The sequence below is a fragment of the Entelurus aequoreus genome, linkage group LG12 (assembly GCF_033978785.1).
Source record: "Entelurus aequoreus isolate RoL-2023_Sb linkage group LG12, RoL_Eaeq_v1.1, whole genome shotgun sequence".
In the NCBI taxonomy this organism is placed as follows: Eukaryota; Metazoa; Chordata; class Actinopteri; order Syngnathiformes; family Syngnathidae; genus Entelurus; species Entelurus aequoreus.
The window spans coordinates 19910940-19925984 of NC_084742.1; the positions used below are offsets into that span (position 1 = coordinate 19910940).

Below are 15045 nucleotides of genomic sequence, written 5' to 3' on the forward strand. Positions count from 1 at the left end.
ATGACAATACATTGTACGTGGTTCTTTACAGCAAATTACTTTGAATTGAAAAAACGTTTTTTTGCGTTAAAATTCTGTTGACTGAGCTGCCAGTTTTTGACTGTAAAATCGACGGTTGTAGTTTTAACTGTGCATTACTGTAAATGGAAAGACGGTACATTTGTTTTTACGGTAGAAAAACTTGCAGCTAAGTTGCCAGAATAAAAAAAGAACTTGTACTGTTTTTCCATTAACAATATGTTGTAAAAAAACAATGTAAATTTAACACAAACATTCTGGCAACTAAACGGCTAGCTTTTTCCGTAAACCCCCCCATACCAAAAAAACAGTGGTACTGTTTTTCCATTTACCGTAAAATGTTGTTGAAATTGAAAAAAACTCACTATATTTTACAGTAACATTTTGTAAATGTAAAGTTTTTACTGTAAAATTTACAGTCTACTTAAAACAATTGATATAATTAATAAGGAAATCCAGAGGCCAATTCATACATTATTTGCTGTTACAAGTGGCCCTCAGATGGCAGCCATAACTGTAATGTGGCCCTCAATGAAAACCAGTTTGATATCCCTGTTGTAGTATATGGAATGAGAATAAGCAAGATAAAAACATATGGATAAACTTTCCATTTGAGTTAAATAAATATGTCCAAGTAGTGACAAATCTCTTTGTTGCTATACATTTATCTTAGTTTGGGATTCTTTAATTGTATTTTTGTTTGTTGTGAGTTGTAAGTTTTTTTTAATTTTTATGTATGTATAATTTTTTATTTGATAGGTTCATTCCTAAATATTTCACCGCCGACTTTACGGAGACATTGGAAATATTTTCTTTCACACATTCATGGATAGGAAGCATTTCCCCCTTGTTTAAAGATTCAGGCCAAGTCCTGATACATTAGATAATTCTTAAATATTTTCAATAGCAGTTGGAATTTGTTCTTCATGTTTTAGGAAAAGAGTTGTTTCATCTGCTAACTGACTATTACTTCCATGCCAGTAGGTTCAAATATGGTGATAACAGACATCCTTGAGGAATGCCCACATTGATTAGGAAACTGGGGTTGTGCCTGAGTCTAGTAAAACACAACTATTAATATTATCATAAAGTCCTCTAATTTTGCCCCGAAACTTTAGTACCAAATCTATTGTGTCCCAACATTAGAAAAAGAAAGTCATGTTCTAGTGCAAGGGTCCCCAAACTACGGCCCGTGGGAAGTCCCAACTAAAAAAAATATATATATATATATTTTTTCAATCTGCCCTTTCTAATCTATTTTCTATCTACCGCTTCGTACCACACATAACTCTCAGATTTCTACAGAACCATCTATAATTTGGAATTTAAGAGATAACCTAAAATTGGTTGTTTCGTACTACGACAGTGGAAACAAAACTTGCGGTTATAAAACAGGACCACGGACTAGCTTTCGTCATTTGACGAAATATTAAAGGTCTTACCTGAAGCTGTCACGCATGTTAAATTTGATGAAATGAATGAAAGTGAATACAGGTCATACTTATTCAACAGGCATCCATGTCACACTAAGAGTGGCCGTATAAACAACGCCAACACTGTTATAAACTTGTGCCATATAGTGAAACCACACTAAATAACAATAACACACACATTTCGGGAGAATATTTGCACCGCAACACGACATAAACATCCATCCAGCCATTTTCTACCGCTTGTCCCGTTCGGGGTCGCGGGGGGTGCTGGAGCCTATCTCAGCTGCATTCGGGTGGTAGGCGGGGTATACCCTGGACAAGTCATCACCTCATCGCAGGGCCAACACAGATAACAGAGCAAATTCCCAGAATTCCCTACAGCACTATAATGCGCGATCGAATCCTTTTGCCTTCACTGTCGTATATGTGCATAAAGATATATGTGTATGCAGACGTCAGACCTCGTTGTGCCATGTCTAAAATACTCTTATGTGTAGGGCTCCAAAGACATTTTAGCCAGACACACGGGTGCTGTAGTTTCCCGCTTTTACTTTGAAAACTAAGCCTTCTGGTGTCAGACCATGAAAAAACATCCGCTTTGGTCTGTTTTTCCCTTTTTGTTTACTGGGAATCTTCATTTTTTCTTTCCAAAACCAAAAACGCTCTGTTTTTCAATTTTTTTTCATTTCTATTTATGAAAATAAAATTGACATACCAAAACATACACCGACCTTTAGGCCCCCAAGGACACGTTTATTTGAGTGCACTCTCCTAGCATACACAAGTACTGCAGTGTACACCTTCCTTGTTACAGTCATTGTGATCACATCCAGTGTCTCGCACCAAATTTGTTTGGCTACCCTGGTAATTGACTAGGAAAAGATCTACATGAATCCATCTCTCCATTAGGGCATTCATCTTGACACAGCTCTCCACTCCAAGCGTACTTTCCAAAAGCATTAGGCTTCACAGAGAGAAACGGGCGTCTCATTTCCAACAGAGTGGGATCCGTTACCAACAGCTGATATGAAATGGCTGGATGGATGGATGGATGATATGAAACCTCAAGAACCTTTGGATCATCATGACGCAGCTCCGTAAGTCTTTGTTCCGGCACAGCAAGGCTTTAAAAATGACACAAATTAGTTTTGTAAAAAATATTTTATGTGACATTTCAAGACACAACACAAAAGACATTCAAATGAAAGTCAGCAGGGTGGTGTGCGCCATTCACATGTAAACAACAGTGCTGTCATTACTTCCTCTTCTGGTACAATAAATTATGACGATCAGTGGACTTGCGGTAAACGTAACGAAACATTATCTTTGAGACAATTTTTAAGCAATTGTGGACACACACCACCCTGGCATGGAGAGACCTCTTTGGCACAGAACACAAATCCTAAAAACAATTGTAAACAAGACAAGAGTTACACATTTAAAAATGACTGTAAAAGAACAACAGATTTGGCAAAACGTCTCAGTCTGCAAGGCCTCCGTGCAAAACTGCGTCAATGTGGCTAAATTTAGAGCGCTCTCTCTTCTTTTTTTTTGCCCGCTTTTGTTTCTTCTGACATCGTCTTCCTCTTGCGGCTTCTCTGCGGTCGACCAAAACGGCAATGTTGCTTTAGTGCAAATAGGCTTTGTGGGGAAGGGCTGCGCAGCGGCCAGGGAGAAGGTCATCTTCATGATGGCGGTGAGGCCGTGTTTGCTTTGACACCTGGGACCGGTCTGGAGGAGAGAATAAAACAAAAATTCACGCTAGCATCAGGACGCCCGTCACAAACAACCCAAGGGTGCCCACCTAAGAGCTCTGAGAGGTGGGACGGTGGATACTTTCCCCACAGGTCTGAGTCCTCCTGCTGGAGGCATCACGACCAGCAGTCTTGGAGGAGGTTTTGAGGTCAGCACTCGGACTGGACTTGCTGTAGGTGAGGCTCCCCTGGCAGGACTGAGGGGCAGGGGCCTCTGAGGTGGGAAGGGGGATGGTCTGGGCTGCAGCTAAAAAAAAACATTTGTATTGATTCCTTTGCATAAAAAAGGAAGGCAAAAGACAGCCTCACCAGTGGGGATCGTGTCGGGTTAAGGGGGAGTGGCTTCTTGGGAGGGCTAAGACGCTGTGGTGGTGGTGGGGTTTTCCGGGCGACTCCTGGCGGCTTGCCTGCCGGAAGAGGTGGGCGGGACCCTTTTGGAACCGGCCGCAGGGGTCGCACAATGTTGACTGGCTGGGTGCCGGTGGGAGGCGGTGCCGGTCGGAGAGGAAGGACCTCTTTGCTGGTGGCGGGGAGCTGCAGGAGCGATAAATCAAACAAATAAAATCATTTTGACAACATGAGTCATGATGGCAGTTCAAAAATGCGACGCACCCCCTTGTGGACGCCGGCTTTGCTGATTGGTCCCACAACCTTTAAGTGAAAGGCGGGATTCAGATGGCCGTTCTTCTTCCCGTTCTCCGCAGACGTATTCGTCCTGTCCACACAAAATAATAATTAAGTGAATTGAACTCCTGAAATCAAATAACTTTTGGATGATATTCTGATTGACATGCTAAGTGGAAAAAACTTTATTTTATCCAAAACTTTTTTGATTATCAGTGATCCGCCGTCATAATGTGCTGAAACCTATTTTTAGAATACCCTGAGGGCCAATAAACACCAAGTTACATGCCACCAATTGGTCCAACTCTGGACAGCCCTGATTGCCAGCCTTGTGCTTTGAAGACTATTTGGAATCAGTGTGGTTGGCAACACTAAAAATTGTCCCTAGTGTGTAAGTGTGAGTGTGAATGTTGTCTGTCTATCTGTGTTGGCCCTGACTTGTCCAGGGTGTACCCTGCGTTCCGCCCGAATGCAGCTGAGATAGGCTCCAGCACCCCCCGCCACCCCGAAAGGGACAAGCGGTAGAAAATGGATGGATGGATGTGGTGGCATATTAAAAGCCAGTCGTCGTGTTTGCTTCTATCTGCTACCATCAGGATATATTTCCTGTCGTCTTCATTTGCAAAGCCGGTCTCGTTAAAAGACTGGATGGTCTCCAGAAAATTCTCTGTGGTGTAAATCAGCACGCGAGGAGCTGAGGATGCCTTACGGCACTCCGTCACGCAGCTTCAGGCAGAGGGATGCTCTCGTAAAAGAAGCTCTCAAGGTAATAAGGACTTGGATTTTGTTTGCGTGTGACGGGGGCAAGCTGGCGCGGTCGTTAAAAATGTATTGATCTCTCGAAGTCCCAGGCAGCACATGACGTGTGACATGACGTCTCCTGCGTGCCGCAGTGCCAAACAACAATGGCATCACATGCATGGCTGTCGTACTTGTTGCTCTTGTTCTTCTCTCGCTGTGTGAGCCACTTGTGGAAGTAGGACGTCTTGACGTGGTAGCAGTAGAAGAGCAGAAGAACAGCGGGGAGGACCACCAGGAAGGCAAACAAAAGGCCAATCACCAAGCCCACTTGACCTGCAAACACACACGTGCAACGTTAGGTACGTATGTAACTATACCTGTATGTCCTCATCATCCGCTGATTTTGTGGGCACGATAAAGTGGAAAGGAAAACATTGGGCTCTTTGATCACACAGTCATTTATGGGTATGTCAAGTATGTTGCGCTACACAGCAGCAAAAAAAACTAATGGTGTTACCGCACGACGGAGCAAACTGCATTAATAGCGCTGATGAGTTCATGCAAAACAACAGTGTGGCAAGTGTAACATGCACACAAACATCTGAGTAGCAACGTTTTGAAAAGAGGTCCTATTATTAAAAACAATGTTTCTTACCTGTTGGTACCTGTTTTTGTGTATTTGGGATCCCCATAAGTTCCAAAAATATGAAATAAAACCATGCACGCATGGCGGAGATATTTATAAAACCATCTTGCCTTATTCCAAATTTGCTCCAAATGAGCCGTGGAAATTTTGAGACTTTAGTGATGTATTTTGCCTTAGTACAGGCCAAAAGTTTGGACACACCTCATTCAATTAGTTTTCTTTATTTTCATGACTATTTACATTGTAGATTGTCACTGAAGGCATCAAAACTATGAATGAACACATGTGGAGTTATGTAATTAACAAAAAAAGGTGAAATAACTGAAAACATGTTTAATATTTTAGTTTCTTCAAAATAGCCACCCTGTGCGCTGATTACTGCTTTGGCACACTCTTGGCATTCTCTCCATGAGCTTCAAGAGGTAGTCACCTGAAATGGTTTTAACTTCACAGGTGTCATAGTTTTGATGCCTTCAGTGACAATCTACAAGGTAAATAGTCATGAAAATAAAGAAAATGCTTTTAAATGAGTAGGTGTGTCCAAACTTTTGGCCTATACTGTATATACACACACACACACACACACACACACACACACACACACATGTATATATATATATATATATATATATATATATATATATATATATATATATATATATATATATATATATATATATATATATATATATATATATATATATATATATATATACATACACATGCATATATATGAAATTTAGTAATATAAATATTAGGGGTGTGGGAAAAAATCGATTCGAATTCGAATCGCGATTCTCACGTTGTGCGATTCAGAATTGATTCTCATTCTTAAAAAATAGATTTTTTAAATTTATTTATTTATTATTATTATTATTTTTTTAATTAATCAATCCAACAAAACAATACACAGCAATACCATAACAATGCAATCCAATTCCAAAACCAAACCCGACCCAGCAACACTCAGAACTGCAATAAACAGAGCAATTGAGAGGAGACACAAATAAATAAATAAATAATACGACACAGAACAAACCAAAAGTAGTGAAACAAAAATGAATATAATCAACAACAGTATCAATATTAGTTACAATTTCAACATAGCAGTGATTAGAAATCCCTCATTGACATTATCATTATCAAAAAACAACAATAGTGTCACTGTGGCTTCCACTTGCATCGCATCTCATAAGCTTGACAACACACTGTGTCCAATATTTTCACAAAGATAAAATAAGTCATATTTTTGGTTCATTTAATAGTTAAAACAAATTTACATTATTGCAATCAGTTGATAAAACATTGTCCTTTACAATTATAAAAGCTTTTTACAAAAATCTACTACTCTGCTTGCATGTCAGCAGACTGGGGTAGATCCTGCTGAAATCCTATGTATTGAATGAATAGAGAATCGTTTTGAATAGGAAAAATATCGTTTTTGAATCGAGAATCGCGTTGAATCGAAAAAAATCGATTTTGAATCGAATCGTGACCCCAAGAATCGATATTGAATCGAAACGTGGAACACCCAAAGATTTGCAGCCCTAATAAATATGGATGTATCGATCAATTGTTACACCCCATAGTAAATATATATATTTATATATATATATTTTTTACGAATATATTTATATTCCTAAATTTCAAATTTCTGTGCTTGGCCAGTTTGTCTTTCGGAAAATAGGTATCGATCCGAGATCGTTTTAAAAGAGAATCGATCAATTTTATCGATACTAGAAAAAGGAAAACATTGGATTTAAGAAATGCCGACCTTATGGGAAGTTTAGCACTTTTAAAAAATAAGGACGTCAAATGTTAATTTCACCGTCTGTGGTACAATCAAAACAAAAATGACGGATAGCTATGGTGCTCAAGAAAATTCATAAACGCAAACGCTGACAGACAAAATCATTAATTAAAATACAAAAACTTTCAGCTGCAACCACAACAAAGACAAATGGCACAACACAATAATATAAAGCCACAAAACCGACCGACTGAGAAAACGGAAGTGACAGCGGAACAAGTTATGGCAACGCACCGACTTCCAGAACACAACACCTTGCACCCAATTATTTAATCAGAAACAAATAAATACAAGAGATGGATCAAGGAGGCTATGGAAATTAGGAGGCAAGGAGTCAACACCATCAACAGAGATGAGGGAGCATATATGCTTCCACACACCTGGGACTCTGGCCAGGGCGAAGAACAAATACTGTAAGGCCAGGTCGGGGAACTTTATTTAGGAGGTAAATCTACTCTTAAAATGTTGGTTACCGTACTTTTATCGAAACTGTCTTAAATTTAGAACATGTGAGCAGAAAAGGTTTCCTCTTGATAATTGAACCTAAAGTGTTGGTTGCACCTTATTCGAATACGATGTGAATGCATTGGCCATTAATTGTTGTTTCCTTGCTTGTTTGTTTCCATAATTCATTTATACATAATTCCCTTACAAGAAATAACAGGAATACAGGAAACTCCACCTGCAGTGTCATGTATCCAGTATTTCACAGTCACACTGCTTCATTTTTTTGCTAAAAAGTTACTGAATCTATTTCAACTCACTGGAACGTTTCGCATGCGATCGTCCCTCAATTGTATTGGCAACCACAAATATTGAATCGAATCGTAGCGTATATAGTTCCAACTTATGTCTTTTAGTAGAATCGATCTGCAAGCGCTAAAAACAACAAAATGGCTGATGGGGTACATGCAGCCGAAGGGGGCTTGACCTGGAGGAAGGCTTTGGCACGTAAATAAGACCGCCAACAAAACGGCGCATTCTGAAGAGAGGGTCAGAAAACTGCTTGAAGGTGGTCAGTAAAACATAATCTATGCAACATTGTGACAATAGAACCACCATTATATGTTATGTAGCCCACAAGGAAGTGTTTTAAATGTAGAACAAAGTATGGGACAAGCGGTAGAAAATGAATGGATGGGTGGCCCCCATCCATTCATATAAGGAGGTAGATAAAGTTGCTGGATGCTGACCACTGATGAAACTGCAAATGCAGCTACAGTAGTTCCAGAATGGTGGAATACCGTGAACAATGGACACATCATAATAAGCCATAAAGATGCCTATTTTTAAACTCCAAATCCTACAATATTCCTGAAAGTCTTTAAACACGTTTTAAATTTAGTCTTACACATGTCTAGCAATTTCTTCTTCCTACATTGAGTGAATTGACTTGAGACCGCACCTTCTGCTGGATTCGTAGCCGCAACACTCCTTTTCGCATACTTTCTAATTAAGTTATCCCCCAAAAATATTTACACTTTAAAGCAGAGAAAAAATAAATAGCGAATGTGCGTATACCGTACCGTAAATAGTACTGTACTGCCATCAAAACGGTTAACACCAATGTTTTTTGAAATTAGAGACTCTGGTTACTTGGTTTTGTAGACCACTACAGGAGACTTGGCGTTTAACTGAATAGTTATGTGGAGTCTTTATTATGACTTCCTAAAAGTGTGTGTGTGTACTCACTGTCGTACTGCACGGGCCCGCTGTCCACGCTGCCTCCAAGGCCTGGCTTCTCGCAGAAGGGCGGTGCCCAACCTCGATTACAGTGGCAGTTGCCATTGCTGTTACACACCTGCAGTACGCACACAAACAATCAGACAATGAAGGAAGTACCATTTTTTGTGATTTTGACGCATTTGGGATGGACTTTTTGTAGTCAAGGCGTCATCAAATGAATAGTGATCTGTGACAGCCCCAATTTAAGATTTATTTTAAGGTGTGACTTGATGTACTTTTGTTGCAAAGTGAGAGTTAACACTTAGGACCTTATTCTCCTGTTATTTTTTCATGTGCTTGGAGTTACCCACGTTTTTTCTTATTCGTAGTCTCCCACCCAGGCTGGGTACACGCCCACCTCACGTTGTTAAAAGGAGACACAAGTGAGTAAGCTGTGAATGTTAATTTAACTAAGGAGGAAATGGTAATGTGAAAATCATAGAACATGGAGTTTTCCTAACATTTGAGAATGTCAGTGAAATTTGTGAAAAAGATAACACTTTAAATTTGAAAAGGCCGTAATCATGAAAGGCGAACTGCAAATTTTGGGGGAATTTTGCCTAGCATTCACAATCATTATGAAAGACACAACGAAGGATGGATTTTGTATCGGGATTGCCTTTGAAAGATGGAGATGATTGAAGGCGGAGAAGATTTTTTCATCTGACTCCAAACTTGCTAATTTACCCCTTGATAGGTAAGTCAGGCATTTACGTTTTCTTATTACTTGTAATAAATGGAAATGGACATTTTGTATGTAAACTATATTGTCCAATACAGTCTTTGATCTTGTCTAACAAAGCTAGTATGTTCGTGCAACGAATGCTTAGGAGCGAAGCAGTATCACACTAGTGTAATGCTTATTAGCATGCTAGCCCGGTCAATTATATTTTCGACAAATAAAACCTACATGGGTAGTGTCAGTACCAATTTCGTTCTCTATATGCTGATACGCTGAGGAAATGCGTTCCAACATTAGCACGGCTAATTGCGGTTTCTGGTACTGCATATGCATCAAACACATGTGGGGTGGTATTTGCTAGGGACAATATAATGCATTACATGTAATATTTTCTACTTTGTGTATTGACATGGTAGTAAGCTTTATGATTTATGCGTAACATAATTGCACTTTGCACTGAAAGATGGTGATGTGTAGGCTGACCATATTCTGAAATCCCAAAAAGAGGACACATATATGCGTGCCAAGGCGGGCAGCACGCCAAGGCCGGGACTAGGTGAACATTTGCCAATGATACTCGAACTTGCTTTATAAATAATATATTTATTTAAATAAAGCATTTTTTCTCCTCTGTTGACAGCAGTGTTGGCGCTAGGAATTTTCAAAATGGGGTGCCAGGGACCCCATCAAGTCATGAAAATGGGGTCCCACAGTAAATTTTTGGGGTCCCACTTTTTTGTAAGCGTTTAGAAAACAAATGACAAATGTATGCATTATTCTGTTATATCTCACATTCTATATTGTGTTTTGGAAAAAGGTTGTCATAAACGTTACTTAATTCATTAAAAAAGATAATACAAAAGAAAACAAATGAGTATACATATGTAAATGTATTCAGTTATAAACATTCATTCACTTTCTTCTTTCCTTCATGGATCTAAACTTTACCGCTGCTGGTAGTTTTTTCTATGTTTTTATTTAATAAGTTGTAGGGGTATTTATTTCAGTATAAAAGTGTAAAAAGTGTTTTGCTTGGGTCATGAAATGATGATAATGGTGTGCCAGGGCATACATACATTTTATATTTAACGCTTAAATCTCTGGAGTCTACATCAACTTCAGATCTATTCCTAATTTCAAAATGTTTTAGTTTTTTTTATGTTGGTTTTTTTGTTTGTTTGTTTTTCGCCCTTTTTTGTCAAACAAAACTATGTTTTTTATGGCAAACACACAAAATATGCAAAATCTTCCAAAAAAATATTTTTCAAAGTGGAATATTTGATGTGAAGTAATCGGAACCTTTGATAGGTCAATAATTCATAATAACATTGATTTTGATTCAATATTATGTTTTGAGCAATGACTGTTTGAAAGAAAAAAAAAACAGCTTTGTTTTATTAGTCAACATTGCAACTTTTTCTAAATTACATTTTTACCTTTAAGCTTTTTTATTTCACTTTTGTTATGTTTTTGTTTATTTTAATAGTATTTTTAGAATGTGCCGTGGGCCTTTAAAACATTAGCTGTGGGCCACAAATGGTAAAATTAAAAAAAAACAACACAAAAAGTGGGTTAACGCCAACACTGGTTGACAGTATAACAAAATAAGTCACACTTATATTCTGTAACATTCACAGTTTTGGAAAAAAAAGTGCAGAGGTAGAAATATTCAAAATAACCTCTTGTATATAATCTAAACATAAATAATGCCTCAAAACAAGTTAATTAAATTTAAACAAAAAACAGCAGATGAGCTCTCGCCCTGCACAGCTGTTTTGTGCTTTGTAGTGTCGATATGGGCTTGTAGAGCTTTGGCCCCTTTATTTGCCACAGATACATACGTTGCTGCTTTGCACACAGTGCATTCTGCTTCCCATGTGTCACGGCCAGGACGAAAACACGGATACTTTTCCTGCAAATCATCCGTGAAGTTGCATTTACGTTTCGGCATTTCTTGTTCTCATGTCTCTCTCCACTCACTAGCTCTCTCGCTCTGTGTCTCTGCCCCTCCCTCCCGAATGTTGGTGGTGCACACACCTTCAGTTTTTTTTTTTTAACCCCTTCTTAACTTAACCCTGGACGTACATTGAAAATACTCGCAACCCTAATTCAAAATGCCGGACATTTGAGGCATTTAAGAAAGCCCGCCCGGACACCCCCGCAAAAGAGGACATGTCCGGGGAAAAGAGGACGTAAGGTCAGCTTAGTGATGTGCATACATGGAAGAGAATGCAGTGCGTCAGGTTGGATGCAACATGGAGTTATGCTGAACGAAATGTGGCAGTCATTTTAGTGTTGGCCTTGGCTGGCCATCAAAGTAGGCCTATGCGATATATAATATATTATATATAATTATTTTGATGGTAGTCCGTGCAGTCAAACAAGAAATATTAGCAGGGTAATGCCAACAATCTGTTCCGACTCCTGACGAAAATATTGCTGTGTAACTTTACAAATACATTTGGCTAATCGACATCAGTAAAATGTGGCATAATTACTTAGTAAACCATCTTGCATAAACAAGAGGAACCTACAGCGTAGGACTCGACGATTGCCATTTGAAGTTCCTTGGAGTATGATTCGGATTCGGCTGCGTATCTGGCAACCTCAGTCATGAAGAGTGGTAGGGGACAACAGAATTTTGACCGTAATTGCAGTACCATTTCTGGCCACATTATTACACATGGCACCTTTAATATTCAAGTCCAATCATCCATCCATTTTTTACCGCTTGTCCCTTTCAGGGTCGCTGGGGGTGATGGAGCCTATCTCAGCTGCATTCGGGCGGAAGGCGGGGTCCACCCTGGACAAGTCCCCACCTCATCGCAGGGCCAATACAGATCAACAGACAACATTCACACTCCCGTTCATACACTAGGGCCAATTTAGTGTTGCCAATCATATTCAAGTCACAAAATGTAAATGGAGTATTGTTCCGCTTCAAGCAGGCTTTTATGTACGTTTATTTACAAGTTAGAATGCATTAACAAATACATCCATCTTGTGTCTTTCATAATGATTGTAAACGATAGGCAAAATTACCAAAAAAGTGCAGGCATAGATGGCTTCCCTCACTCCTCTTTGGTACAATCCCCCCCCTGTCCAGAATCTGTAAATTTTTGTTCTCAAATGAGTGCTGTTTCTACCAAAGGTGCAGGTAGACAGCTAAGTCTTTGCTTGAAGAATTTGCCCGTCGATGCTGTGGCATGCGTCGGCTTAGTGGTTGTTTTGTTTCCCCAATATATGAATCAGTGCATTCAACATTACACTGGATAGCATAGACCAGATTGTCTTTGTGGGTGTGGGGTGTCCGGTCTTTAGGATGCACAAGTCTGTGTTTAAGGTATGTTCCTTCATTTGGTGTGTCGGACATGTTTCAAAGTGACCATGATCCTAAAAGCCAACACATTGAACAGTGTGTGTGGATGCAGGATAATAATAATAATAATAATAATAATAATAATAATAGCAACAATCGGGACCCTCGTGTAAACCTTGGTGACAGCTGGGACTAGCCTGGTCTTGTCCAACATCACATGACTTCATCGTGTCGCGCAACGCACATGTCCACAGTCTACCTCCTACATCCCCATCCACTAATGCATAGTAGTCTCGATGACAAAAGACAGCCATATGCAGGAGGTGTACTGACCCACATTGGCTACTTCATTACTATAAAATATCAGCTAGAGCCTGGTGACCATCACCACAATGAAGCCTTGAGCAAAAGTTTATGGACTCATAAACCTTGCATGATGTCTCCTTATCTGCCTCAGGCTTGCTTGTACGGTTCCAATAAATAGCTCATTACCTCGGGAAGACTGCTGTATTTCAGCTGTTGTTTAATTTCATCTTATCATTCCTGCCTTTTACGGCTGCTTTGTGCAATGGCAAAACACACAAGTTTAGCACAAGGACACAGATCATGGCAGTGTTTTTTTTCTGTGTGTGTGTGTAGGTGTGCGTGTGTGTGTGTCCTTACTCCATTGCCGTGGCAGCGTGCGATGCAAACCTCCAGCTCGTTAAAAGATGCGTTTTGACACCGGCGGTCCCGACATACCTGTGAGAACAAAAGCAAGTGGATGTGGAATATTTGCCTCAGAGACACACTTCAGCTGGCACTGAAAACAGATTTAAAACTTTATGCGTTCTTCCAGTTTGAGCACTTTCATGATCAACCATCTCACTTGTGTATTCTATTACTTGCAAAGAAAGAAAACGTTAACACAGTGTTTCTCAAATAGTGGAATGGGATCCCCTGGGGGGTCACGGTGAGGTGAGGTGACAGGATTGAAAAGAAAAAGGAGTCAGCAGCATATATAAAGAATGTAACTCGCACAGTGCGTTGTACAGAAAAAATATGATGGTTAATATCAAGTTCTCACTAGTAATTAAATTCAGGTTGGTCGTGGGAAATTCTCTCCCTTTTGTTTTTAAGGGAGTACACTTTGGCACTTTTACACAGAAATACACATTTTAAAGAGTGACGTGAAAAAGAAAGTACCAGTATCATGCTGTTACTGTTGCTGCTGTCTTATTTGCAGATATTTTACTGATTAGGTCTGTTTTTCAAATAGAATCATGCAAAATGCTCCAATTAATGTGCCCCCTGCTGGTTTAATCCACTGCCATTTATTTGCTTTGTGGCAGCGCGGCTCGGTTGGTAAAGTGGCCGTGCCAGCAACTTGAGGGTTCCAGGTTCGATCCTCGCTTCCGCCAGCCTAGTCACTGCCATTGTGTCCTTGGGCAAGACACCTCACCCACCTGCTCCCAGTGCCACACACACTGGTTTAAATGTAGCTTAATAGATGTAGATATGTTTCACTATGTAAAGCGCTTGAGTCTCTAGAGAAAAGTGCTAAAGAAAAATAATTCACAATTCAGTGTCTAGTACAAATATCCTACACTCTACTTACAGTGGTGTACAGGGGCAAATGTGCAGAAATGCTACAAACAAAGGCAAGAAAGACATGAAAAGACGCTGGTTTGTTGCCACCTTTTTTTTTTTTTTTTTTTTACCTGCGTGAGGTTTACAATTATTGCTCCATCTAAGCGGGAAAATATGAACATCCCATCAGTCGGCATCTCAGTGAGAGAAGACATTGTACGGTAAGTGATTGTTTTATTATGTTTGTAGTTTGTATTTCTTGTTTAGCACTTAGCAATACTGCTACTTGCTGGATTAGATCACTTAGCTTCTAAAACTTGTAACTGATTATCCTCATACTTAGGCTAAAAAATATAAGATTCTGGATCATCATTTGTCTCAAAGTAGTCATTGTTGGGTAGCATAAAGTCTGCCAAGTAGTAGTTGTATTTTATTTTTGAAAGAAATCGCAAACGCTGTAATGTGTCTTTGAAATTAATCCACAGCTGTAAGCTTAAAATGACTAAAATGCATAAATATTATATGTTGTTATGAATGTGCCTGTTACTACATTACATATACACTTACAGCATGTATATAAAAGGAGGTTATTGCATTTTTTAAATAGTGCTTTATAGGCGATATAGAGTGAATCCCATTACCTCCATTGTTAGCTGACTTCTGCTAGCGTTTATTTACTAGTTAGACTGCATAAACAAAGAAAAACATATGTGTGCTTGTCTCA

General features: G+C 39.3%; 1 protein-coding gene across 1 annotated transcript in view; it reads right to left on the reverse strand.

Moving 5' to 3' along the window:
* Positions 1 to 2592: 2592 nt before the first annotated feature.
* LOC133661671 (disintegrin and metalloproteinase domain-containing protein 33-like) overlaps positions 2593 to 15045 on the reverse strand; it is a 141256-nt gene continuing 128803 nt past the window's right edge. The window contains exons 17-23 of the mRNA XM_062065057.1: positions 13416 to 13493; positions 8719 to 8827; positions 4762 to 4903; positions 3818 to 3920; positions 3515 to 3739; positions 3256 to 3452; positions 2593 to 3182 (exon numbers count right to left, since the gene is read on the reverse strand). Coding sequence (XP_061921041.1) covers positions 3137 to 3182; positions 3256 to 3452; positions 3515 to 3739; positions 3818 to 3920; positions 4762 to 4903; positions 8719 to 8827; positions 13416 to 13493 — 900 coding nt within the window. The 3' untranslated portion in view covers positions 2593 to 3136. The remainder of the gene's footprint in view (positions 3183 to 3255; positions 3453 to 3514; positions 3740 to 3817; positions 3921 to 4761; positions 4904 to 8718; positions 8828 to 13415; positions 13494 to 15045) is intronic.